Source organism: Lagopus leucura, unplaced genomic scaffold (genome assembly GCF_019238085.1).
Source record: "Lagopus leucura isolate 7727_CA_CO unplaced genomic scaffold, USGS_WTPT01 Super-Scaffold_100036, whole genome shotgun sequence".
NCBI lineage: Eukaryota > Metazoa > Chordata > Aves > Galliformes > Phasianidae > Lagopus > Lagopus leucura.
This window is the reverse complement of record NW_024962285.1, coordinates 4,141,582-4,168,145: the sequence shown is the minus strand read 5'-3', so window position 1 is coordinate 4,168,145 and position 26,564 is coordinate 4,141,582. Positions and strand designations below refer to the sequence as shown.

At 46.1% G+C, this 26,564-nt stretch overlaps 1 protein-coding gene across 3 annotated transcripts in view; it reads right to left on the bottom strand.

Annotated features, from left to right (window-relative positions):
* TDRD7 (tudor domain containing 7) overlaps positions 1-25,896 on the bottom strand; it is a 38,450-nt gene extending 12,554 nt beyond the window's left edge. Inside the window, exons 1-7 of one of the 3 annotated variants that reach the window (XM_042882895.1) lie at positions 25,760-25,896; positions 23,575-23,796; positions 15,895-16,036; positions 15,028-15,241; positions 11,748-11,833; positions 10,405-10,622; positions 210-793 (exon numbers count right to left, since the gene is read on the bottom strand). In XM_042882895.1, the coding sequence (XP_042738829.1) occupies positions 210-793; positions 10,405-10,622; positions 11,748-11,833; positions 15,028-15,241; positions 15,895-16,036; positions 23,575-23,781 (1,451 nt within the window). In that variant the 5' untranslated portion in view covers positions 23,782-23,796; positions 25,760-25,896. Of the gene's footprint in view, positions 1-209; positions 794-10,404; positions 10,623-11,747; positions 11,834-13,901; positions 14,076-15,027; positions 15,242-15,894; positions 16,037-23,574; positions 23,797-25,759 lie in introns of those variants that run through there. The other 2 variants (XM_042882896.1, XM_042882897.1) reach the window with 2 other exon arrangements.
* Positions 25,897-26,564: the final 668 nt, after the last annotated feature.

The window sequence follows — 26,564 nt, the reverse complement described above, 5'->3', positions numbered from 1 at the left end:
CAGATTATTTCAAAAAAGCCCTCCAATAGCAAGTCCTACCTGCTTTGACTCTCAGTCAAGCCAATGACAAAATCCATCAGCTCACCAGCATTAAAAAAACCCCGTTTAAACACAACACAACAAACAGTTTAGGTTTAATTGTTAGCATGCATAAATAACAAAGTCCTGCAGACCTGTGCACTATATGGACAAAAAACCCCCAAACTTGCCTAATGATAAGTTCATTAGTGTTGTTTGCTTCTATCACCAAGATGGACACAGGTCCTTCTGATGGTATAATCAAAGGAGGAACAGATGATACACTTTCTGGATAATGGTCCTTGGACTCCTCATGCTGTTGTTCAGCTGCGGCCTTCACACCATCAGGGATCTGGACTTTCTCAGCGACATTCAGATTCTCATCAGTGCAGCTTTGGGTTTTCACATAGAGGATGGCCTTTTGAGGGGCATTAGATACAAAGTCCACTACACATATATCTGAGAGCAACTGCAGATTATTTAGAATGCCTTCTGGAAATTTTCGTTGGTAAGTGTCTTGGTACAATTTGGGAAGTGCATCAGCCCAGAGACCACTGGGATATTTCACCAAGATATTAACAACATCTTGCTTGAAGTCACTACTACATGAAGCAGACTCAGCCTCCACGCTTGTCTTCAACAGTGGGCCTACTTTTGAAGCCGTAACATTCTGAGGTGCCTTGTCTTGCTCTGTATTGCTTTTCACTGCTGGTGGTATTCTTTTAGTAGGATAAAGAATTCCGTATGTCTGATCACCTGTGCATACTTTCTCCACCTTGGGAAACAAAAAGAAGAGTTAATGATGAGCTGCATCTTTAAGCCTAGAGCATTTTGACAATTACGTTTATATGACATGCATTTTATACAGACTTGGAAGTGAGCATCTGCAAGGAGCTAAGCTTAAGGCAATTAGTACAGTCAAATAATTTCTTGCAATGCTTCCTTCTCCAGTTTGGGGGGAATATCAAGTATACATCGCTATAGTAGAGAAGAAATACGAGATCTACTTAGGTGGAAATAAGTCCTGACTGTGCATAGATTTCCTTTTTTCCCCAAGGAGCAGATGATGATGGCACACTCCACAAACTTAAGTGTTTTGCACATTAACCTCCCTTCCTGATCTCTTCCACACAGATAAGCATATTACAACCAAAATTTCCATTTCAGTCCACTAAGGGAAAGAAGATTTGATCGTGTATTTCAGATACTGTCCTGTAGCACCGTAAAAGCAGTCTTGTATTGCATTCAGGGAAAAGCATTTTCTTTAATGAGTTACAAAATTAAGGAGAAAATTTCTGGATTGTAATAAGTTTCATATTAAATTTGATTAAGCCACTTTGCACCATGCCCTCAACCTCCCTTCAGATCCAGATGTTTCACAAGTCCACGTCTCCACTCTGTTTCAGTAATGAGTATCTCACACAGTCCAAGCCACAACCTTGAAAACACCATTTGAAAACTGCAGAAACAAACTCACAATAGCTACACAGCTTCAACCAAGACAACCTAACTTGGAATGTAAAAATGAGGCGATAAAAAGCTATCAGTTGTTTTCATGTTGGTCCTGAAACAAAAGGAACTCCTACAATAAACAACTTGAGCAGCTAGATTATCTGCTACTCTTCAGGCCTAATATTTGCCTTTATTGTGGTATCAACACCAACAGAACTTCATAAGCCTCGCAAAAATAACTTTTTGCTGTTTTGTCTTGGAAACACACGACTGTGAGCATAACAGAGCGACTGAGAAGCTTTAGCTTACACAACAAGAACTGATTGTCTCTCTTTATCAACAGAGACAAGAATTCAGCTCCAATACACCGGGAAAAATGACAAAGATGATGATTACTGTGAAAAGAACCATGCACCTTATCTAAACCCAAGAATTGCATTCTTAGTATTCTTCCTCCCACCCCTCCCCAGCCCCTCAGTTCTGCCCCCTTTACCTCCATACAGCAAGGGGTGAGCAAATGGCTCTGCTGTGCTCAGCTGCCTGATGTGTTAAACCATAACTGTACAAGAGCACTTCATATACTTTCTGTGCACTGCATCTTCCAGACTAGTGCAAAAGCAAGCTGTCACACAGATCTTAGAGACAGGTCTTCTATACACAAGAACAAATCGTATCCAAAAGTGGCAGAAGATTTTACTCACACAAAAAAAAAATTAAGCATGACACTGTGAATGTTTTAGCAGTCTTGTGCACTCAAGGCAGCACATCTCTACCCTTCTTTATCAGTGAAAACCAGAGCAGTAATACTTCCAGCAAGAACCTCAGCAAGAAGACAACGTAAGAAGGCAAATGAACATATCCATGAATCCTCAGCTTCAGGAATCCGTGCTGAATCCACGAACTTTTGGGCCTGAATCTTTTCAAGAACGCTCACTAAGCCAAGGAGACATGCAAGATTACTCTTAGTAGGACAGAGGTAAAAGGTAGTGTCCTCCAGATATCCATATACTGAAAAGTCTGCTATAAGGTAAGAGTGTACAAAAATTATATCAAGTACTTCAAACCTGTGGAACTTGCATCAAGTCCTTAAGCATCTCTGCTATTTGCCTTGACAAAAGCAGAAAACAAAACACAGACATATAACAGAAAGGACAAAAGAAGTGAAACCAACTCCACATTTCATCATTCCCTAATAACATGAGAAAATTGCACAGAATTTTGGACATCTACAAAAGCTGGGGTGACACCAAATGCAAATCAAATTGCTCCTGTCCTTGTTCAATGAAATTCAGAAGGTTTCCAAAGATAGAGACCATCAACTCTTCACACGCTGAAGAATTTCTCACCACAGACAAACAGAACTTTCCTCACAGCAATCTGTGCTGGTTGATTTTTTGACATTTCATTCTGCATTTGATTTCATTTTCTCCATATAACCCCTTTATGCTTTGGAAAGCTGACAGCATACTTTCTCTTCGCCTTCTCTAAATACTTTAACTAAAGTAACTTTAGTGTAACTAAGCATTTCCTTTTCTTTTGGCTCCATGCTAAACTTCATGAGATCATCGGCCCTGCAAGAGATCTTAAACTTAATTTGTTTATTCTAGAACATAGTAATACTGAGGAGCCTGTCCTCTGCTCTGGATTTAAAACTGATTTTTATATATTTTTTTTTAATTTAAAAAACTATGGAAGTGAAAAAATTTACATCACTGCATTTTAAGCCAAAGTGGAATCTTCTGAGAGGGAGGGAGAGAGAGATGGAGAGAGAAAAGGTCCCAGCAAGACAATCAAAGGCTTCCATGCCTACAACATGTTGCTACAAGTTAAATTGCTATTCCCAGTTTAAGTTAGAGGGTAAACTCCAGGAGATGCTTATCTGACTATTACTTCTTAAATTACTATTAAAACTGTTGGTTTTATAGTGAGGAAAAAAATAAAACGGATAGAATACCATAATCTAGAAAGTTCTAGTTATCTGACCAACAGACATCAAAGGAAAAGAAAGTTCAGATTATAAATACAGACTATTTAAAAATAAAATCTTAGGTCTAGCCTTTGATCTAGCTACGGTAAAGACACTCACCCCCATATGAATCAAAACAGATTAAGGCCTGAAGATGCAACAGAGCAAGATCTAAGTGGAATCTTGTATTAAGGGGAGACTCCGAAAGTCCTTTTTTAAAAAAAAAAAAAACAAAAAAACAAAACAAAAGAACAACCCAATGAAATTAGGCTAGAAAGGGCTGCAGGCAGTGCATCAGTATTTTCAAATCACTTTAAACTCCCTCAGCAATTACAAAATCCTCTCAACAAGCATAGCATTTTATCCATGCACAAATCAAGCTTTTTCCTCCACGAAGAGTTACTCCAGAACAGAGCACAGCTACACAGACAAGCAATATCACTGCTGAGAAGTAGCAGTGGGAGCAGTGCAAAGTATGGCTCGCAAAATGCAGGAGACCGGCAGCGACTAAGAAGGCAACTTTAGAGCAAAAGGGACCCCTGGTGGCCATACAATACAACTGCTTGCTCAAAGCAGGGCCAGTAGCTTCGATCACCCAGAGCCTCCTGCATTTTAGCTGAGAAGGTCTTGGAGGGTAGGGAGCGCAGAATTTCATTAGGCTTACATTTCTGAAAAAAGGGTTCTTCCAAACTCTTGTGAATGTTCTGAGCTGCAGCATTTCTGCTCCTTGTCCTGTCACTGCGCCTCACCAAGGAAAGTCTAGCTCTGTTTTCTCTCCCCTTTGCTTTCTCTTCCTTAGTTTGACGAAAAGCTTTTCTCATCACCTCTTTGAGACGTGTTTTCACGACGGCGGGCAGCTAAACTCCTCTACACCATTCTCACTCTTCTTCTTCAAAGGGAAGGTGGGAGAGAACACGACAGAAAAGGGATCAAGAGTAAAGATAAGCATAGGGAGACTTCTCACCAATCGCCATTGTGGAAAAAACAGACTCAGCACAGGGAGACTCAGCCACAGTGCTTTGTCTCTCCTGCTCCCCCATGGTCACCCGCTGTCCCTGCTCCACATGGATGCCATCCTTCCCCAGCTGATGCCACGTAGGCTTCCCAGAGGCTGCAGCTCCCCAAGCACCACTCCAGCATGGTCACCCCCTCCCCCAGCTGCCACAGCACAGCAGTTTCCCCTTTCCTCATCCAGAGCGCAGCCAGCACTTCTCACCGCCCAGCTCTGGCAGCAGCGGGTCCCTTCTGGAGCTGCTCAGCCCTGACACAGGGCAGTGCTGGGCTCTGCTTATAGAGGGCAGCCCTGCCTGCAGCCTCCACACACCAAAACAACAGTCTGTACACGAGAGATGTGTTGCAACATGCTGCAGATCATCCCGAATGAAATTGGAAGCACAAAGCTACCTTTACGCACTGTGTCTCCTGGCTAGCTCTGCTTAGCTGGTGTTCCACAGAGGCAGAATGATACCTGACAGACTATTAAACCTCACAAGCTAAAGACTGGCAGCAGACCAAAAAGAGAAGATCCCGAGAGACCTTTAAGCCTCTTAACTCCAACAATAGCTCTGAGGTTCCCGGTTTAGAAGGCAGCACAGATGCTGACTGAGACAATGTTTATAGGCAGGAAAATGTCCCTGTTTCAATAAGATGTTTCACTTTAATTCAGTGCAATTTAGTTTAAGTGGACAGCGTTAGTCAGTGATTTCTTGCACAGAAGATAGAATAGAATCATAGAATCACTAAGGTTGGAAAAGACCTAAAAGATCACCCAGTCCAACCGTTCACCTATTCCCAATAGCTCCCACTAAACCATGTCCCTCAACACAACATCCAGCCTTTCCTTGAACACCCCCAGGGTCGGTGATTCCACCACCTCCCTGGGCATCCATTCCAGTGCCTGACCACCCTTTCTGAAAAGTAATACTTCCTCATGTCCAGCCTGAATCTCCCCTGCCGTAGCTTGAAACCATTCCCCCTGGTCCTATCACCAATGACACGAGAGAAGAGGCCGACCCCCAGCTCACTACAACCTCCCTTCAGGAAGTTATAGAGAGCAATAAGGATAATAATAAGATGATATTCAAGAAGCAACAGATTCCTCCACTCATAACTACAAGCTGCTGCAGTGCTTGGCATCCATAGTAACAAGCAAAAAGGTTAACGAGAGCAAATTCCAATCAGCCACTTTATGACCAATATCTCAATGTTATATCCAGAAAAGTCTATAGACACACCTATAAGGTCCCTCCCATACGGCTAGCAAGCCTGCTTAGCAAGCACACTGTGCTTGCTGCTGCTTCTCAATTAGAGCTATTACAAGACACCATCAACAGATGCCAGAACATTACCAAGAGCAAAAGTTTGAATCATGCTGCAAAGAAGAATGTGTTTGTACTAGGCCCAAGGGAACTCCCAAAAAGGAAAATCTGGAGTCTGAAATAATGTAACAAAATTTGAAAGCCCCCAAATGAAATACTGACACTGCAACTGAGTAAAACAAGTAGAACAGAGAAGAAAAATGAAGCCTGTTCTTTTTCATATACACATACAGAGAGATGAAGAAAAACTTGTGTGTTGCTAGGACAAAGGCTTTGTGAAGTGTGCAGCTAAACCACTACATGTATATACACACATCAAAAGAATCAGAATGACTTGAGTTTTACTTACTGTGCACACTGAGGATGAAAGACCAGGCACACTAGCAGCCTCCCTAGAGCATGAAGACACTTTCCACCAAGGAAATGGAGAAAACACCTTGAAATGAGTCTGTGACTTTTTTTTTTTTGAAGACTCCACTCACAGCTGGCATATACAGCCATATTCTGTTATTTTTCCGCAAGACAGGGAAATGAAACGCACAGCAGAGGCCAGTTAAAAAACAATTTTGTGACAAACACGAAAATCTGGTTCTGTTATCCTTGCTGTAACAGGTTTTCAAAGACTGCTCTAAAATATACTGATCAGAACCATCACAGCGTTTAGATAAAATAACTCATCACAGTTCCAGAATAGCTGAGGCTGGGACACCTGGATGTCTCCTAGTCCAGCCCCTGCTCAACTACGGGTCACCCAGAGCAGGTTTCTTCAATAAGCAGAGCAAGAGAAAGTTAGCTATCATGATGTGAGAACACATCTTCAGGAGACAGTTTGCAGGGCTAGTGTGAACCGTGCCAGCTTTCAGACATACACACACATTACCAGCCATTACCAATAGGTCTGTCCCCTTCATCTGCAAAGCACTTTCCAGTTCTTAAGCATACACTATGTCATGTGTGTACACATGTATTAAACAAGTAAGTAATCAGACATGATTTTTTTTTTTTTTCTAACTCAAGTCCATAGCTCTGTGTAGAATGATTTTTGCATCACAACTGAACTGTGCTGTGAAGAACACTTCAAGACTGAAAACCTTACACAAGCAAAGCTGCTCAAAGAGTACAACTGGCTACTATGGCAATACTCATCTTCTCTGACGTGACACAACTCATTCTGAACTGTATCGAAAAAACTCATCTGCCAGATGCAGTGGGATCTGGTTAACAAAGAGGGAGGATGCTGACCAGAAACAGATTTAGGCAAAAAAAGCAGTTCTATTCTGGTTTGTGGGACTGTTTACCAGCTGATCCTGTCATCTTCCTGAGTCTTCAGTTTTGCTTTCTGTGAACTGTCACAACTTCTTCAAAGTGCTGAAGTAGTAAGAATAGTTACAAGAAAAAAAAAAAAAGAGGCAAAAACCAATGAAGTATCCTCCCTGGGAACATATGCCATCTACCAATGGAGTCACAGCATCAGTGGATAAAGGAAGAGCAACCAATGTCATCTACCAGGACTTGTGCAAAGCACGTGACACTGTCCCACGTGACATGCTGGTCACCAAATTGGAGAAAAATGGATTTGATGGATGGACCACTTGCTAGGTAAGGAATTGGCTGGACAGCTGCACTCAGAGAGTTGCAATCAATGGCTCAATGCCCAAGTGGAGACTGGTGATGAGTAGCTTTTGCCAGGAATCAGTGCTGGGACAGATGCTATTTAACGTCTCTGTAGGCAACACGAACAGTGGGATCAAATGCACCTTCAGCACGTTTAGACAATGCCAAGCTGAGTGATGCAGTGACATGCTGGAGGGAAGGGATGCCATCCAGAGAGACCTGGACAGACTTGAGAGGTGGACCCATGCCATCCTCGTGCAGTTCAACAAGCACAAGAGCAAGGTCCTGCATCTGGGTCAAGGCAATCTCAAGCACAGATACAGGGTGGGCAGAGAATGGCTTGAAAGCAGCCCTAATAAGGATTTGGGGTGTCAGTTGATGAGAGATTCAACACGAGCCAGAAAGGTGTGCTTGCTGCCCAGAAGGCCAACCATATCTTGAGTTGCAAAAAGAGTGATGCAACCAGCAGTCCACGAAGGTGATTCTGCCCTCCTACTTTGTTCTTGTGACATCCCATCTGGAGGTGTCCAGTTCTGGGGTCCTCAACACAAGAGAAGGACACGGAGCTGTTGGAGCAGGTCCAGAGGAGGGCCACAAAGATGATCAGAGGACTGGAGCATCTCCCTTACAGGGACAGGCTGAGAGAACTGGGCTTCTTCAGCCTGGAGAAGAGAAGGGACCTTACAGCAGCCTTCCAGTACCTGAAGAGGAAAGCTGGGGAGAGACTTTTAATAAGGGCAGGTAGTGACAGGACAAGGAGAAATTGATTCAAGCTGGGAGAGGGTCAGTTCAGTCTCAACACTAGGAAGAAATTCTTTACTGCGAGAGTGGCGAGACACTGGAACAGGATGCCCAGAGAAGACGCATATATCCCCACACTGGAGATGTTCAAAGCCAGGCTGGATGGAGCTGTGAGCAACTTGGTCTGGTGGGAGGTGCCCCTGCCTACAGCAGAGGCGTTGGAACTAGGTGATCTTAAAGGTCCCTTCCAACCCAGATCATTCTACAATTCTACTTCCTGTTTGCAATGATAAACAACTTGTAATGAAAACTGCTTCAAAACAAACAAAACCCCATGAGTCCATTTTTCCTCATGCATCTCTGACAAGTCAGCCTTTGGAACATGACCAGCACCAGAGATAAGGTTTTGCACTCAGGGGAGCAGACAGTTCAGCAAAACTGAAGATCCTACTAACAGAACTATTGAAACAGACCTTTTTCTTCCTGATGTAGGTCGGCCTGATCAGCAAAGACTGCTTGAGGATGCTTTGCCCAGTCTAATTGCTCATTAAAGCTTGGCTATTATCTGTAAGTGATAGACAGTAAACAAATACTTTGTACTTTTCAGTTTAGTTGTGCAAACTGTGATACTACAAGCAAGATGCTCAAGTAAACTGACCTAAAGAGGGTAAGAAAAATGCCAATGGAGAACACAGACAATCTAATCTTCGGCTGTTGGTCCCCCTGAGTGAAAGGAGAACACTGAAAGCAAGGCTATTAAACAGCCTCTAATGTACAGTGATTTCTACAGACTTCAGTTCACTTGATGCAAAGTTCTTCCACTGTTCCTGACTGAAACCTAGAGACAGAAATGACTGTTTCTCTGAAAGGAAAAACAAAATGAAATTACTTCCTCGTAGAGAAAAATTTAGAGATGTGAATTACTAAGAAATGACACTGTCCAGGGCAGAAACCTCAAATCTTCAGTTTGATGACACTGAAACCACACTACAGAGTTCATTGCTTCATGGTTTGTAACTAAGCTACTACTGATCAGTATACATTCAATAAGAGTATGTGTGCTGTCTCTTTAACAGGGTGCTGAGAGATACACCAGGGATTTCCCTGTTCCGAAGCAGGCAGAAACTCGCAATGTAAAGTATCAAAAGAGGCAGAAGTAATTCAGAAATTAGTAATGGCATCTTCTTTAACAACACCATTCCGTGTCCTTTCAGAGGATCTACGCTGCTCTACGCAGAGGACTTGTTTGAACCTGCAATTAACACTGCTTGAAGAGATTTGCAGTAGCCTTCTATCTGATTAATCTTCTCCGTGCCAGGGCCACAGGTATACTTTTTACATAAGTCAACTGAGGCAGACTCCACAGGTTCATTAACTTACTGCCTCCTACAATAAGACTGTGTCAAGGCAACTTCATAGTTAAGAATTCTGTTGGACTGAGCATGCTGTATTAGAGCATTTTCACAGACTTAATGACTGCTTACTTACATTAAAACGAATGTATCTGTTTGCTAGGAAAAAAAAAGAAGAGAGAAACTCAGCAGATAACAAGCAAATGGAAAGCATACAAAAAAGAGAAGATCCCGGGCAAACAGTAACATTCTGTCTGGAATGTTATCTTGGTAAGATTAAAATTTGCTGCATGAATTAAGCAACTCACAGCAGTCTGCTCTACAGGTAACACTGGAAGTGTTATCAACCATCAAAACAAACCACTGCTGTTTACAATAAGTTACTGATGTCTGTAATAAGACATGACAAATTTTGTGTGTATCAGAATGCCCTAATAGCATGCAAATACTGTTACTCCTGAAAAGCAAGTATTCAGGATCAGCAGAACCCTTACTTTGCATTTCATATAAAATACTTTGCAGTACAGAATGAAAAGTCACCTCAAGCAGACAAGATTCTCATTAATATCCTCCCCGTGTCTTGGTTTGATGCTGAAGTTGGAAGCATTTACTGATAGGACTGACATGTTAAAGTAAAGCTTTTCAAGAAAGAAAGCCTTGATGCAAAGTAGCATTCTACCCTAAAGGGAACCATCAGTGCGGAGGAAAAGACAAAAGCACAGTGACAGAAGAATCTTTAGTTGTGGTGAGACAACCTGTAAGTGGCGGCTCAGCCTGATACCAGTGCCTCATAGCGATTTTTTTAAGTGTTGTTTCTAAGACATTGTTTGTTTGTTTGTTTTTAACTGCTACATATTAAAAATAACACTTGGCAAATGAGCACTCAAATCTGAAGGGTGTGGGCATCCTTCAAAAAAAAAAAAAAAAGATACTCAGTACTTACTGTGCACACATGAGGCCAGTGCTCAAGCTGATGGAGCACTGTTGTACCAAGCTCTTCCCTGTATGTTTCCTCATAAATCTGTGCTATCTTCGACATCCAAACACCATTTCTGTACTTGCTCAAAATCTCCTTAATGCGGTTTTGAATTTCACTGACATCAGGAACAGAACGGCCAGAGGCAACAGTATGTGTCTCCACACCAGATGTACTCACGTTATCTGTTAAACAAAAATAGAGCCTTCAAATAAACAATCTTCTCAGTAGAGACAGATTTTAACCTGCCTACTTAAAAATTAGTCATGGGAATTGCCAGTGTAACACCAATTCTGGCACACTACTCTCTTGTACAACTGCTTCAAGTCACTTTCCATTGGAAAGACACGTGAAAGCCTCACACAATCAGACACAGTTGAAATAAAATTTTCAATTCTTGCAGTTCTTTTCATAGGCAGGTAATGAACCTTTTCTCAGAAAGGATTCTGAAAGGGGATGCAAAAATCTCTGGCAATAGTGCAGCCTCTCAACAACAACGAGGCTATCTCCCAAGACAGACACAGTTTTTTTTTCCTCAAGTACACAGGCAAAGACAAAACAAAACACCTAAGTACATTCATCCAAACAAAGAGATGTACAAAATAGACCCAAGATTCACTTTTCATTCTAAGATACGTCCTAAGTAAAAGTCTGAATCCACATACTCCTGATGATCGCTGGACATCCCTTCCATCCCCTACAATTCTGAGAGTCTGTGAATGTCCAGCTACTTTGTGTGGCTTCGTGCACCATCTATTGGAGAAGGGAAGTCATTACGTCCTGCCGGAGGCTCACATTACCAGCTTTCTTGCTCCCTCACTCCCTGCACCCCTTCTCTTGGGGAGGAAGGCACTTGCTACTAGACCTGTAGCTTCACAAATCAACCTGGTGAGTCTCAAAGAAAGCAATTATCATTTGACAAGCAGATCAACAACACAAATGCTGGGATTCAGGCAGGCAGAAGCTGTTCTGAACAGCTAGGGTAATGTGCTGGCCTTCATGTGGCTGTTCACTCCCAAAAGCCAGGATTTCGCTCTCCACTATTACATCCATACCCTGGCACTCCTATGTGACCGGCTTTGACATTTACTACACAGTGATCTTCCCCAGAAACAAAAAGGCAGACAAATAAGGACACCTATTTTCCCAGCACCATGAAATCAAAGTGAGAGGTTTACTCATGGAATTTGGTATTTTACCCAAATCTATCTTCATTCAAAACAAGTAACAAGACAGGCTTTTCTTAGGAATACACCCATTCTAATGCCAGCAATGTGAACAAGAAAACATCTCTTAATGGGGAAACTTACCATTTGAATCAACAGAAGACCTTCTGGACAGGTGAACATGCAGCTCCTTCTGAAACCATGGTGAGACAGTTGGTCTCTTCTCAGACCTAAAATTGAAAAGAAAATTCCTTTAAATTACTGTCCTGGCTCTCAAGAGCACTCTACTTGCTTATGAATCACACATATGAAATAGTATGTATTCCACAAACTTCTAACTGATTCTCTACGTAAGAGCAAACTCCTGTTGTCCTGACAAGGAAGACACCTTGTCTAGCAACAGCAAGGCAGATCGACGGATGGTTTCTAGTATGACTTAACTATCATGATCACTGAGAGAAACAAAACACTCAGTAGGAAGACATTCACAAAAACAGATCACATAGGCCCAATAGCACAGATTAAGCTCAGTCATAATGTTGATATATTCAGCCTCACGACTTGGTCTTTCTTTTGGCCAGTGTCTCAGTCTTGCTGGTGAATATGAACATGTCCAACTTCTTGACTGCCATGTCTCCTCAAAGCCCTGACACCAGAGAGATCACAACAGCGTGTACTGTGTCACTTAAGTTGCAAGAGCTTCAGAAAAGAGTTCAAAGACCAAAACCAAGCACCTTCCAAAGGCATTTATGCAAGGAAGAACTGCAGTGGAGCAATCGTAGCAGAAGATGCATTAAAACAGCTCTCCACAGAAGCATGGCAAATTGCTCCAAATCCCAGGAAGCTTCAGGCAAGAGCGTCCGCCGTACATGCACTAAGCAGGCTCTGCAGATGGTCCCTTTCTAGAGGGCACATGAGGACAACAGCCACCTGCAGAGTCCACTCTGGAGGAAATCACCAGCCACAGAAACATTAAAGGATTCTGAGCTCCATCTGGGATCTTTGAAGACAGTACAGGTACCAAGTACTGTGCTGAAGTTAGCAACAACAGCAAGATGATGCCAGTGCTAGCATGGAATTCTTAGGTGATCTCGCGTGTCTTCAAGCTGAACTTTACTCAGCACAATCACAAAGCAGAAGGTCTCTCACATTCACACCCTTCTAATCATATAATCACTCAGGTTGGAAAAGACCACTGGGATCATCTAGCCGAACCACCAACACACTATCAATACTGCCTCTTCAAGATCTAACTAAATCTGGTACCTTTCACTTTCTTTCTGTCCTCACGAAATAACAAACCTGCTCCTCCACGATGTAAAGGATGTCACTTTAACCAAAAATAACACTTCTGTTCAGGGTCAAGTCCTACAGTATTCGTAGTCGGGACAGCCACTGTCAAGTGCAGCATTTTCCATAGCAGAAGAGGACAGACCACCAGCTCAAAGAAGAGCATATTTGTGAAAAAAAAGTGGGATAAGACTTAAAAATACTAAAGTAGAAATCACCCACATAAAACCCAGACAGACAGTCATACATAACTCTTCTTATCTGAAGAGTGCCCTCAATTGAAGAGTGTCTTCAATTTTGTCTGCAACATAAGAACAAAAAATAGGAGACATCCTCTTGTGTGCCACAGCCCACACCCTCACACAGACTAGCAGCAGTGTCTCCTTCCAAGGTGTCTGTGCCTGGTCCAAAAGAAAGCCAGGATCCCTCCCTCCTTCAACCACCTCTCCATACATTTATTCACCAGCAATGACAACTCCAAACTGGACAGACGCCTGAGAGAACAGTCCCATGAGCTAGTCACACAAGCAACAGAGACTTTGGGTAAGTGAGACTGCTGCCTCGCAACAGAAATCAGTTGCGTTCCAGTCCTAGTATCACACCACTGCTACACTTCAGGTGACGTGGATGACCAAGCGCAGGGATAACTATCGGGCACTGCAGCTAAGGATTCAGTTCTCTGTGCAAAGAAATGCAGGACAGTCCAGAACCAAGTCTGCCTGGCACAGAGCTAGACAGTCACAAGGCCAACATGCTACTTTCCAGCATGCAGATACAGAAAATTCAACCGTTTGCAAGACCTCATGCACTCTAGTTGTTGAAAAGTACTCCCAGCAAGAGGCCTCCCAGCCATGCTACCAGTAAGAGAAGACAGCAGCCCAATACAAACATGTGATTAGACATGCTGCCCTGCCAAGCACCCATGCATAGTTGAAAGGCAGGCTTCTTCAGAGGCACATTTCTTCAGAGAGGAGGGAATGCATGCTTTTCCATGCCTAAGCCCCTTACCTTGATAAGGCCCACGCCGTCCTACTCCGCACTGTCCAAGGGCCAAAGACCAATCCCAGGAGTGGGGCTGGTTGGCAGCCACCAGCAAACACTGACTGCTGATTGAGGCAAGGGGGACACCAAGTACCTCCATCTGCTTTCATTTGTGCCACTGTTTTCCAACTTCAGTGTCTCCTACAGTATGATTTACAAGCGAAGTCCTGCTCATTCTGTGGACTTGCAGGTCCACAGCAGCCCAGTGGCATGGACTTAGACTGATAAGTGATTGCTGTTATATATACCCCACCACAGCACTTGCAAGGTGGCCTGGAAGGGTAGCAGGAAGCAACCTGCCAGAATCACAGCTACCCTTAGCATCTCTCCCACATGATAGAGTAGGAAGGAGAAACAGTCAGTTCCCTTTCACCCACGACCAAGCAGCAGCAAATGCCTGAAGCCCTGGTCACAAAAATCACTACAGCACTGCTCTGAGGAGAGGTGGGGTGCTGTCACATACATTTGCCCCACAGCAACAGGCCTGCATCCCCCTCCCAAGGAACAAGGAGGGTATGGGGGCACTGCTCTGTACTACACTACTCATAGCCTTGAGTGTTCAAGCGGTCCATCGCAGCTGCACTTGGCCAGTGCTTAGTTGATGCCGACAGCCCCGTGCCCCACACGGCATTGCAGCAGTGTGGCTGAGGCTGAGCAGAGCCACTGTGAGTGGTAACACACACTCACCCTGCACTGTCAGCTGACAGCCCGGGGCAGAGGTAAACACCCCGCAAAGAGAAATGATGGCCCAGCAGCTCCATAAGCCGCCTGGATTAGAGATGCTCAAACACAAGGGCTGAAAAGCAGCAGAATGCTAACCCAGCAAAACGGCACCTCCAGTCTCATCCCAGCTTGGCCCAACACATCCGGGCAGCTGCTGGCTTCATGTGCACCACAAAAAGCACAGAAGTGCTAACGCTGCAAGGGCTGAGGTAGGCAGAGGGCAGAGAAACAATCATGAGCACTCAGCATCAGCATCCCCTGCACACAAACCCTCTCTGATTCCCATATTCCCACAGCCCAGAAAATCCTTGGACAAAAAAGCATCCAAGCACCATCTCGCTTCCCCACATCTCCCACTGCATGCACTGACCTGTTGACAAGTGTGACATGTCTTTGCATGGGGATCTCTCTGGGCAACCCACTCCCAGTGGCTGCAGCTGGGGCAGACCAGGCACTCTCCGTGGTAGGATTTGTTGTGATGCATAGTGTACCTCTGCCTCTTGGCACACGAGGGGTGGGCTTCTTGCTGCCTTCTTCCAGTGTGCTCAGTGACCTGGGCTGCCGCAAAGTTCCTTCCGGCTTTCCTAAAGAGTTTCCAGACGTGGCCATCAGTAATGCTCTCCTCTGCCCTACGCAAGCTCTCCTTGCAGGCAACAGCTAGGGCATACAAACAGGTTGCACCGCAGGGCAAGCAGAACCAGAGTTCCTGAACTCACCAACTTTGGGTCAGCTGTCCAAAGCTGAACACTGGAGCTGGATTTCTTCAGCTCATCACCAGGCAAACCTGTGCAGCAGCTACTTTGGGGGTACCAGGGCACTTGCAGCAGGAACTGCAGAGACATTTGCAGCTGATGCTGCCCGGGCTGCTCCTCACCCTCACCTCTGCCACCCCACCAAGGGCTAGCTTACCCTTTACAATCAAGCAGGCTCACCACCACTCTACTCACACATATCTTCAACATTTCTCCCACAAAAGCACAGCCAACTGGAAACAAAGGCAAGTGTCTTTCCAGAGCATTTTTGTTTCAAGAGTGTGCTAAAGAAAGCCTCTCTCACGGACAGTGGCTTGCAAGCACTGATACCCTGTTGTCAGCATCACATCCCATTACTTGGAACCTTCCAGTGAAAACACACATCTCACTGCCTTCAGTGGGAAAACTTAAGGCAAAGACTTTTGCTTTTAAATATGCACGAGTCTTTAGTAAAAGCAGGTCTTTTGCAGCTGCCTGAGGCTTACCTACTGGTGTGACTGGAGATGTATTCTTCAGCCTCATCCGGCAGTTCACCTGCTTTCCTGTTTTCTTCTTCAAACTGCTCTGTCGGGCTACAAGTTGAGCAATTTGCATGGTCTCAGGGCAAGCAACAGCATGGCAAGTCACCTGTTTGGGACAGGAAAGGGACAGGAGTAGAAACAGTCACTGAGGTCCAAGTCCACCCACAATCATAAAAAGACTGACAGCAATTTCCACTTCCTGTAATCAACAGCTCACAGAGGCCAGCAAGCAATTCAATAGAAGTTTCAGAAACAGACGAAGGCCTTTGAAGACCTCCTTCCATAATGCACTTCAGAAAACTGTAGAGGAAATAGCCGAATCCACCCAAGGCTCTCCATCCCCTTTTGCTTTAGCTTGGAGCCCACCTGGCAGTAGCCCAGCTTCTCTCTTGCATCCTGCAAGTCCAAGATCCCACTTTACAACACCACCCTGCACTTCCCAAGGATCTCCTCACACCTTCCAGGCAGCACACACTGACTTTGCAGGAGCTTCCAGCAGCCACTTAATACCCAGAGCAAACAGACAGGCAGCCCAGCCCTGCAAGCCACCACTCAAGGGACTTCCAGCCCCTCAGCCTCTCTTCACCCCAAGTTCTGCCTCTTCTCCTTGACCAGAGCCTTCCCACTGCTCTTACTCCTCATTAACTCCTGCCCACACGTGCTCAGGCACTACTGTGGCCCCACACTGCTAGGTTGCCCTTTTCCTGCCTGACCCAGGAATAGCACAGCCATCCCACTGGCACAGATTCCCCGCAAGCACTGTGTTGGCACTCAACAGTGTGGCTTGGCCTTGAGCAAGCATATAGACTGTGTTCTTTGCCTCCGCTATGACCTCTTGCCTTGGCCTCTCCTTGATCCATCTTCGTAACACAGACAGAAGTAGTCCTTTAAAAGCAAACAGACAGTGCTTCAGCAAGCCCCCAAGGCATACATCTCACATGAGCTTGGCCTCATGGACAAAACGCCAGCTCAAACTTTGGAGTCATCCAAGTGCCAAAAGTAAAGTAAAGCAGATGAAGGAGTATTCTTCCAACACTCTGAGGATGCCAAGTTTGGAGCAATCCAAAAAAGCACGGTGAAAGGCTGGAAAAGGGACCCTCTCACACAGTGCTGTCGTCCTACTAGATTCCCAGATAGCCTGCTGCTTAGAAGTCACACTGCACAACTGTTGTGCAGTCATCATCCATACAAGAAACACACCAAGGGTGTCAGAGCTTGGCCTGGCAGCATCTCAATACACAGCCTAACCATGCAATGATGAAATGCAAGGAAGCACAGTGAGGCTGAAGTTGGTAGAGATCTCTATAGACCACCTCATTCACTATCCCTACTCAGAATGGCATTAACTGTACCTACTTGCCCAAGAGAATGTCTGGTTGAGAGTGGGATATCTCCAAGGATGGAGACTTTTCAACCACTCTGGATAACTTGTTCCAAGGTTTGACCACCATTATGGCAAAAAAGAAAAGAAAAAGAAAAAAAAAAAAGACATTTCTTATGTTCAAATTAAATCATCTGTAATTCACTTTGCACCTCTTGCCTGTTCACTGAATACCACTGAGTACTGGAGACACAGATGGGCTCAAATATTTTTCCACTCTCCCCAGAACAGTCCCCTGTTAGTACACATGGATTGGACTCTCCCATGCTTTCTCTTCTCCAGAGCAAACAAACCCAGCTATCTTAGTCTGCCAACACAGTCCCTTTACCACCTTCAAGTCTACTCACCAAATCTGATGTGGAATGTCCACATCTCTGTCATTCAGTAGACACAGCACTCTGCATGTGGTCTCACCTGGGTTGAGTACAGAGGAACAGACCTCCATTAACCAGCTGACAACAGACTTCCTAATGCAACCCAGCACATCAAACTCCTGGCTGCAACAGCACGCTGCTGCTCACGCTGAATGTGAATCTTATCTGATAAGCTGCCTCCTGGTTGGTCACCCACAAGACTCTAATGGTGCATAACACTTCCCCTGCTTGCAGCGCTTGTCACATCACGAGACTTCTGTCATGTCATTTATCCAGCTAGCTGAGGTCCATCTGGAGGGGAACACAGCCACCTGCTCTGCAAACAGTCATCAGTCTCTCCAGCCATTTGCAGACTTCCTAAAGGTGGGCTCTACCCCATCACGTCGGTCATTTGCACTAAACAGCTCTGCCACACTATCATCCTACAGGGCACATCACTGCTGAACTGCCCCCACTTTGAGTTTTGTGCATCTACTATGGAAGGCAATATCAAAAGCCTTATTAAAACAGAGAAAGGCAGCATCCCCTACTCTCCCTTTATTCACTCAACTTATCTCATTATGGAAGGCTACGAGGTTAGCCAGATAACATTTTCTTTCTTAGATCTATAGTGAATCCCACCACTTCCTTGTCTTTCACCTGCCTGGAAGAAGTTTCCAGGATTAGCTTACCCCATGAGCTTCCAATCTTTTGGTTTGCCCGGCTGCTCTGAGCGAACAGGAATTGTCTTGGGCTGCATGCACAAAGATTGCTCCAAAAGTAATGCTTCCTATTTATTTTTATAAAAACTACAACCCCCACAAAGAGCACAGTAACACTGTTTGAGAGAGCAAAATCTCAGCCACAAAACACTTTTTCAACATAAGCAACACCATCACCTATGCATTTCTGCCAACAATGAACAAGAGTTTCCATGTTGTGCTTGTAAAAACCTACACCAGTGGAGTTGACCCAACGTCACCACTGCTAAAATGCACCTCCTCTCTGTGCTGACATCCACTGTTTGGTGTCCATAAACATCCAGCAAGCTGTGATGAATGTCAGTGGGTGCCATTTTTTCCGCATGGAGGAGTTCAGTGACACACTTTTGCTCCATATGCTCTGCCATCCCAGACAGCATTTAGCCAGACTGCCCCTCTGCTGCCATCTGTTGCACAGCAACACGGAATGGAATGCTGAGAGGAAAGTTCAACCTCTATTGCTGTCCTATCAACACTTGCCTCTGACACTGTGGTCAGATATAACAAAACAGCAGGCATTACTTTTGGAGCATCTCTCACAATATATTATGTTGTTCATGTGTATAAGTAACAACACGTTAATATTTTTATTAAAACAATCAAGAAAGAGTAATAAAAACCGGAACTAGTGGGATACTTGAGCTTGTTTTTGTGACACTAATGCGTCAGGCTGACTTGGTGGCAGTGGCTGCAATTCTCAGTGAGGTCTTTAAGATCCTCAAAGATCCTCTAAGATCTTTGTCATAAAAATTCCTCCTCCTGTGCTTCATCCTTGATAACAGTTGCTCACAAATGTACCTACTGCCAAAAAGCAGTAACACAAATAAGGTGCAGTTGAGAAGTGAGGAATCCAGAATGGCTTTGCAACAACAGCCAGCTCTCAGCACGTAGCAGTGCACTGCATCAGGCCCACAAACAAGTGCATGGCCAGTCTGTTAAGGTGTTCCTTAACCTAGTTCCTCCTTGCTGAGACTAAGGCTTCCTTGCTACAGACCTTGTCAATCTCAGGAGCCTTGGGGTGGCTGATGGCCAGTCTTACCAGTGAATAACAAGGCAGAGAAGGTCTCTTCCATGTCCATTAAGATTAGGTGCCAATTCCAAATCCTCTGCAGGCTCAAATTTTCCCTCGTCATCATTTTCCTGACACACCAGTAGAAACATTTCCTCTTGTCCCTCATGACCCTCACCAGATTCAACCCAACATGGGCTGCAGCTTTTCTAACCACACCCCTGCATGGACAGCATCTCTATACTCCTTCCAGCTCACACAGCTCTGCTCCTGACTCTTAGATTCTGTTAGCATCAGAATTAAGATCCAGACCTTCCAGTTCACTCATGCATTTTATTTGCTGCAGTCTTTACTAAGAGGCCCTCACCACAGCACAGAGAAACACAACAGTGGATTTCTGCCCAGGATTCTTGCTTGCTTCTTCCAGCCACCACCTAGCAATGAGCTGTTGTTATTTTGTTTAACTTGCTCCTCCAGCTCTCCTTTTTCACCATTAAACATAGTTCAACAGTGTAGCTCTTCACACCTGCATGCCAGTACTAATTCAGAACATGAGGTTTTCAGGACCATGAAACATCCTAGGCTGAAAGCGAAAGATGAAGCTGCACTCCACGTCAGGTACAACTCCATCACAGCGCGCATTAACAGGCTGCACGACGAACCAGCCGTGTGGCTTTGTGTCCAGCCTCTGAGCGTTTCAGATCTGCAAGTCATCAGCTCCTACCAGCTGTACTGCTTTATGGTGAGCGCAGTGCAGCTCCATGACGAGATCAGCTCTGTCACGCTACTGCACACAGAGGGACTTCTGTCACCAGCTCTGCTGTGAACTCTCAGGCTCGCTCGCTTTCCGAGCTGCTCAGGAGCTGCCTGTTCTCTTACAACTTGACCACGCTTTACTGCTGCTTCCAAAAGACTCGCAGAAATAAGACAAAAATTTGGTGCTACGGTGGACTTTGGCAGAGCAGGGCCTACCTCAGCTTTGTGGGAAGATCAGTCTGCACCCCTTAATGCTTCACCCCTTCAGAGGCATCTGCTGACAGCCTGCGCCCTGTGCTCTGAGCAGGGCCTTCGTAAGGCTGCCGTGACACGCAGCACGGCCAAGTGCTCTAGTGCTCCAGTTGCTTCAGCTTTCTTCTCATTTTCGTGCCGTTCCTCTGCTTTCTCATGTCACCTGGACCAGCTATTTCAGTCTTCCTTCAGAGGGATGCTGTCTGACATGGCAGTGCTGTGGGAGCTGTTTGGAAGTGATGGTATTCTTCCTTGGCTTTTACCTTGTTGAAGTAGTCATTAAGAAATGCAGTCTTGCCTATCCCCATGCCCACATGCTTGGATATTCAATTCTCCCTGTATACCTCATGTATACTTCCTTTTTAAGTTTAGTGAGCAACAGCTGGCTCATTCACGTGAGTCTCCTACAACCTTTGCTTATTTTTCCTCCCTACTGGAATGGAAAACTCTTAAGTCAGAGGAGGTGGTACATGAAAATGAGCTGCTTCTCCTGAAATGCTCTTCTCTACAGTATTGCATCCTATGGGACTCTTCCAGAAAATTCTGCTCTTTTCAGGTTCTTTATCATGATGCTGCCTTTTACCTCATTCCCCTCCTTTCACAATCCTGAATACCATCATCCTGTGGTCACTGCAGGCAAGGCTGTCCACAGGCTTTACTTCCCTAAGCACTTCCTCCTTGTTTGTAAGAACTGAGTCCAGCTGAGCACTTCCCCTCACAAGCTCAACGTTTGTTTCAGGAAGGTGTTTTTACCCAGTAGTTCTAGTCCTCCGTGAGAATCAGTGCCTACAAAGTGGCAGATGTCTTGCAGATGTCTGAGGAAGGCATTATCTGCTTCATCTACTACATCTTCCCGATCTCTGAGTCTACAACAGAACCCATACACAGGTCTGTGCACAGCTCCCAACAAAGAAGGTCTTGCTAGCTCATCATCTGTCCTACAGCAAGCTCTGTTCACCTCCATTGCTTTCAAACAGGAGAGGCTTATGCTAGCCATCCTTTATTCCATCCCAGCCTGTCCTTCCTAACAGCCCGTGCCCACCCACGGCAGCAGCCAGTTGCATAAGCCACCACAGCAGGTCTCTGGGACCCAATGAGATCACAGGCTTGCTATTGTGCACAGAACTCACATTGTACCTCACCCTGTCTGCAGGAGTGTACAAGCCCTTAAGAAAGGTGCTCAGCTGTGCTTATTTCTGAGAGAAGGTACAAGAGCTCTTGTCTCAAGTTCTGTATAGCACAAATTTTCTTCTTCACGTGGATTTACTCACAATGAACACGTTCAGCCCTGATCCACAGATTAGTGTGCCTACCATTTGAGTCACCTCACACTTGTCTTGCAGCCTCGTCCTTCATTCCCTCATGTGACTGCTGGTTGTCCTCACCCTCTCCCTGCCATTCCTGATTTTAAAAGGCATACAATGTACTCAGCATGATCTGAGGGCAAAGAATGCCTCTACTTCTGCCTCCACTCACTCTTTGTAAGAAATGCTCAAAATCAGGTAGGGCACACCTGCACACATCACCTGCTGCTCAGTGTCTTCCCAGGTCACATTCTGGACAGCTGTCACAAGAGAGTCACACAACAACAACATGAGCTCTGTCTTCGTGAGTCTCCTCTGTCCCAGATCTTTGCTTCCCTTTAGCTGCTTCAGTCATGCAAAGCATAGACAGCATGAACAAAAGGAAATTGATTCCTATGCTGAACTACCTCCAGCCCTGTTTAGTAGCTCTCCCTCTTTCTACCTCCTATAGCTACATTTCAATCTTTCCTTACAGTTGCTTCAGGGAAGTGTATGCCTCCAGCACTACTCAATGTTCACAAGGCTTTCAGCACTCACTGCATTAGAGGATAAGCAAGGGAAAGGGAGGATAACAGATTATACCTTGCAAGGCCCAAGTTAGAAACAGATGGCTATCTGCCGAAGCCACCACAAGGAAGCTTTAAGTTGCAACATCACAATCCCAGAGGCACATGAATTCATGTTTACTGATGCAGCTGTAGTCAGTACAGCCTGGGAGCAAGCAAAAGAGAACCTCACTCTTAATTACCTGCTGTAAAAGGGTGAACTCTGACAGTTGAAAAAAGGCAGCAAAGGAACCCTTTGCTTAAAAAAAAAAAAAAAAAAAAAAAAGCCACATTTCCAGGAATCAGCACAAAATTGAAAGAATTCCACGACACTTCTCACTACACTTCACATATAACCATCAAGACCTACTTCTGAGCTCCTGGACGTTACCTCAACCCAGGTAAGTCAGGAAGACCATAATCACCACCTCTTCAGATCTGGTATGACAGCCACAGTTTCTGCCAAACATCTGTGTTTACCTGGGGAGAGGAGCAAACCAGCAGATTTGCAACCAGGAGCCCCACACTGTCATGTAAGATCCGTGGTTTCAGCAAGCTGCTTCCAAGCCAGCAAACCAACAGGAGACACAGGCTATAGGAGCAAGGCCAAGGAATAAGGGAAAAACTCTTCCGTTACACTGAACTCTTCTGCTGAGCTGGGATCCACCTCCTCCACAACAAAAAACAATGACCACTGGAACCATGACATCTGCACTGAGTGCCTGTTCCCCTGTAAACTTACTAAGCTGAGGTGCATCACCTCACCTTGGCACTGCAACAACAAAAAGAGTGCTAAGCCTTCAGAAACTGATGTCAGGTTTGTACACAACAGACCTACAACAGTTTTGCTGTTGAAAACAAGGTGGCTTCAGAATCCCAGCCTGAAAATACATTCAAGACACACGCACAAGACAACGTTCTGTGAGGTCTCAGGACAATCCACTAATACAGCCCCAAAGGAATAAAGTTTGAGATGAGAATCACAGCTCTCCTGTCAAAGTGCCTTTCCAGTCAGAACTCCTCCGTAAGGGGGAAATCTCCATAATCCTCCACGTTTTGTAAACACTACTTTCTGAGCTGCAAACAAGAACAGGAAAGTAAGAGACATCTGCTCTGTGTCACAGCTTCCACCTCTGATAGCATTAGTGCAGCACACACATTGCAGTACTTTTCTCAACTAACCCATGACAAGCACAGGGGCACAATTATGAGCTTCCACACTTTACAAGCATGAAAGCCATTTCCAGCCTGCTACAATTTGCTTGATTATCACAGATTCTTACCTCTCCTGTTTTATTTCTCTCGATCCTGACCACTCCAGGGATGCTTGCCACATAGGCTTCCAGTGTGGCATGCCCTAGGTGTCTGAAGGGAATCCATTCACCAGTTAATGATCTGTATTCACCCTGAAGCTCTGACAGGGGTATGCCATGTTTACTGGAATGAAGAACAGATCGCAGTGCTTTCGCAACCAGGTCAGGCTCCTGCATCTTCACCTGTAAGGCCTATACCACAAAAGAAAAAAAGCAATTTTACATTCACAGACTAACACCAGCAGCTTTTGTTACTCAGCCTCCCCCCTATATGAACAAGGATTTAACAGCTCTGGGGCCCAGTCTGGACCTCAGGGCTGTACGAGCACCATGGTGGTCACAGTGCAGCATGGCCAAACTGAGCAAAATGGCAGCTACCTCCCATAACATGGCAGTTGCACCAAGGCCAGGTGTCCTGCCACACCAAGGCTTGCTGCCACAAGTCCCCAGGCACTGCTGCTCGCCCACCCAGCCCAGCAGCACAGAGGAAGAAAGGTGCTAGGTACAAACCTGAGGGTAGCACACATGCTTCAAGTTTGGTGTGCATGGACAGTGAAGAGGAGAACTAACTTCACCTCCCTTGCTCCAGGCAACAAGTTCCTCAGCTGCTTCACAAAACTGTATCCAAGAGAAAGCAACCTAGCAAATCAAACCCCATTCCATTCCTTATGGACAGTACTGCATGTAGGGAAGCAATTTAGGCTCTCACTACAAGAGAGACAGAGGCCCTGGACTGTGTACAGAGAAGGGCAATGAAGCTGGTGAGAGGATAGGGCACAAGTCCCATAGGGACAGGTTGAGAGAACTGGGATTGTTCAGTCTGGAGAAGAGGAGGCTCAAGGGAGACCTTATGTCCCTACAACTGCCTGAAAGGAGGCTGTGGTGAGGTGGGGGGGTTGGCCTCTTCTCCCATGGAACTAGCAATAGGTGGTGGCCTCAAATTGGATCAGGGGAGGTTCAGGTTGGATATGAGGAAAAATATCACCTTAGAAGGAGTGGTAAGGCACTGAAACAGGCAGCACAGAGAGGTGGGGAGTCACCGTCCCTGGAAGCGGTCAGTGAACAGAGACAATACTAAGGAACATGGTTTAGTGGGAAAATATTGGTGGTAAGCAGATGATTGGACTGAATGATATTGGATCTATTCCAATGTCGGGAATTTTGATTCTATCCTATGCCAGAATAGTGAAGATGCATTTTGGGGGAGGCCCGTTCTCCTTTTTTGGGGGAGAAATCACCCTGGGCACCACACCAAGCCGAAACAGAATGTCAATCTTCAGCATTTTCCAGTCTGCACAGATGCACTAACAGCAGCCTGCCTTGGTGCACCCCAAGCAGGTGATGGCCCAGCCCAGCTGCTTAGTAAGGAGGAGCACAGAGCCTGACACTTCCTTGGCTCCTTGAGCCTCTTTACTTAATGCACATCCAGTATCTTACTGACCTCAGCTGGCCACTGCTCACATGTGCTTGTATTTACACACCCGTACGCCCACACAGGCACACGGCACTGCGTGTTCATGTACTTAAAAAGGTACAAACGCTTACCCAGTGAAGCTAAACGTATCGTACACAAACAATAGGTCAGCAGAAAGGGACAGAGAAGTTCCAGCTGGTCGGTTTCGGCTCGAAAGGCAGATCTCCCCTAGCCCCGGGCTGCAGTCACACACACCAGTGACACGGAGCCCTCCCGACGGCCCAGGGCACGGCCACGCGCAGCCTGGGAGGACTGCAGCACGCCTCCCGGAGGCAGCCGCAGCACGGGGGGCTCCTGCTTTACAATTCGAACAATTTTAAACGATTCCGATTCATTTAAACAATCCTCATTCCACCTCCGGGGAGCCTTCCTTCTTGCACCGAACCCACCGCACCAAAGGAAAAGTTACACCTCGGGCAAAGGTGAGAAGGAAGAACACCCAGAGACTCGGCACGGCGGGCTGACTCAAAGAGAGGAAAGTCCAACAAGGAGCGGCGCGGGGCAGGACGTCTGCAGGCTGCGGTCACTCGGCGGAGCCGAACCGCAGACAGCAGCGCACGCACGGCGAGGAGCAGCCGCGGAGCTCCCGGCCACCGCACAAACTTCCAACGGCGCACGGGGAAGCGCCGCGCCCACCCACAACCGACGCACCGGGGCCGAACGTTACCCGAAGGCACGCACCTGTAGCTACTCACAGAACTGTTTTCGCCGCTGAGCTCCCCGCTGCCGGCCGCGGCCTCTCCGTCCAGCCCGGGAGGGCCGGAGCCCCGCGGGGCTCCGTTGGTTTTTCACCTCCGCCGCGCTCCGCGCTTCCCTGCCCCTCCGCCGGGACGAGGTGCAAACTCTGCACGAGGCGCATGCGCGGCGCTCCTCCCGTCCAGCCGCGGTGGACGGGGTGGGCGGCACGCGGCGGGCGGGGCGGGGCGGCCATCTTGGGGCTGTGGCGGAGGCGGGGCGCTTGGCGCGGTTGGGCTCGAAGCTTTGCTTCGGTTTGCTCTCACTTCCCCGTAGGGTGGGCTTCGTTACTCGGTTGGCTCCGAAACACTTTACAACAGCTTGAGAACTTCTGTCCCCCGTCTAAGTGGCCCATGTCCTTTCCGTAGCTCCGTGTGTGGAGCTCTCCAATGGCACGTTCAAAATCTGGGGACGTTTACCCTTTTACCTACGGATAGCTCTGAGGCTCCAGTTAGAGCCATATTTCTGGTTTTAGAGCAGCAGTGCTTTTGCTTCAGCCCCATTTTGTCGAGTTACCCGGCATGCTCAGAGCAGCTCTCATTAATTCACTTTTAATGGAATCAAATCCTTTCCGACGTTCTGGTGTCCGCCTCAGTGTTCTCCCAGGCCCCTTGACAGCAGCATCTAACAGCATGGCAAGCAGGCTGCAATTTGGTGCCCAGCTCTGTGCCATCCAGCCATCCCTGCAAACATTTGTGGCTTTGCTTAGACAGGCGAGAAGCTGCTCAGCAAATAGCTTGTTTCCTTTCTT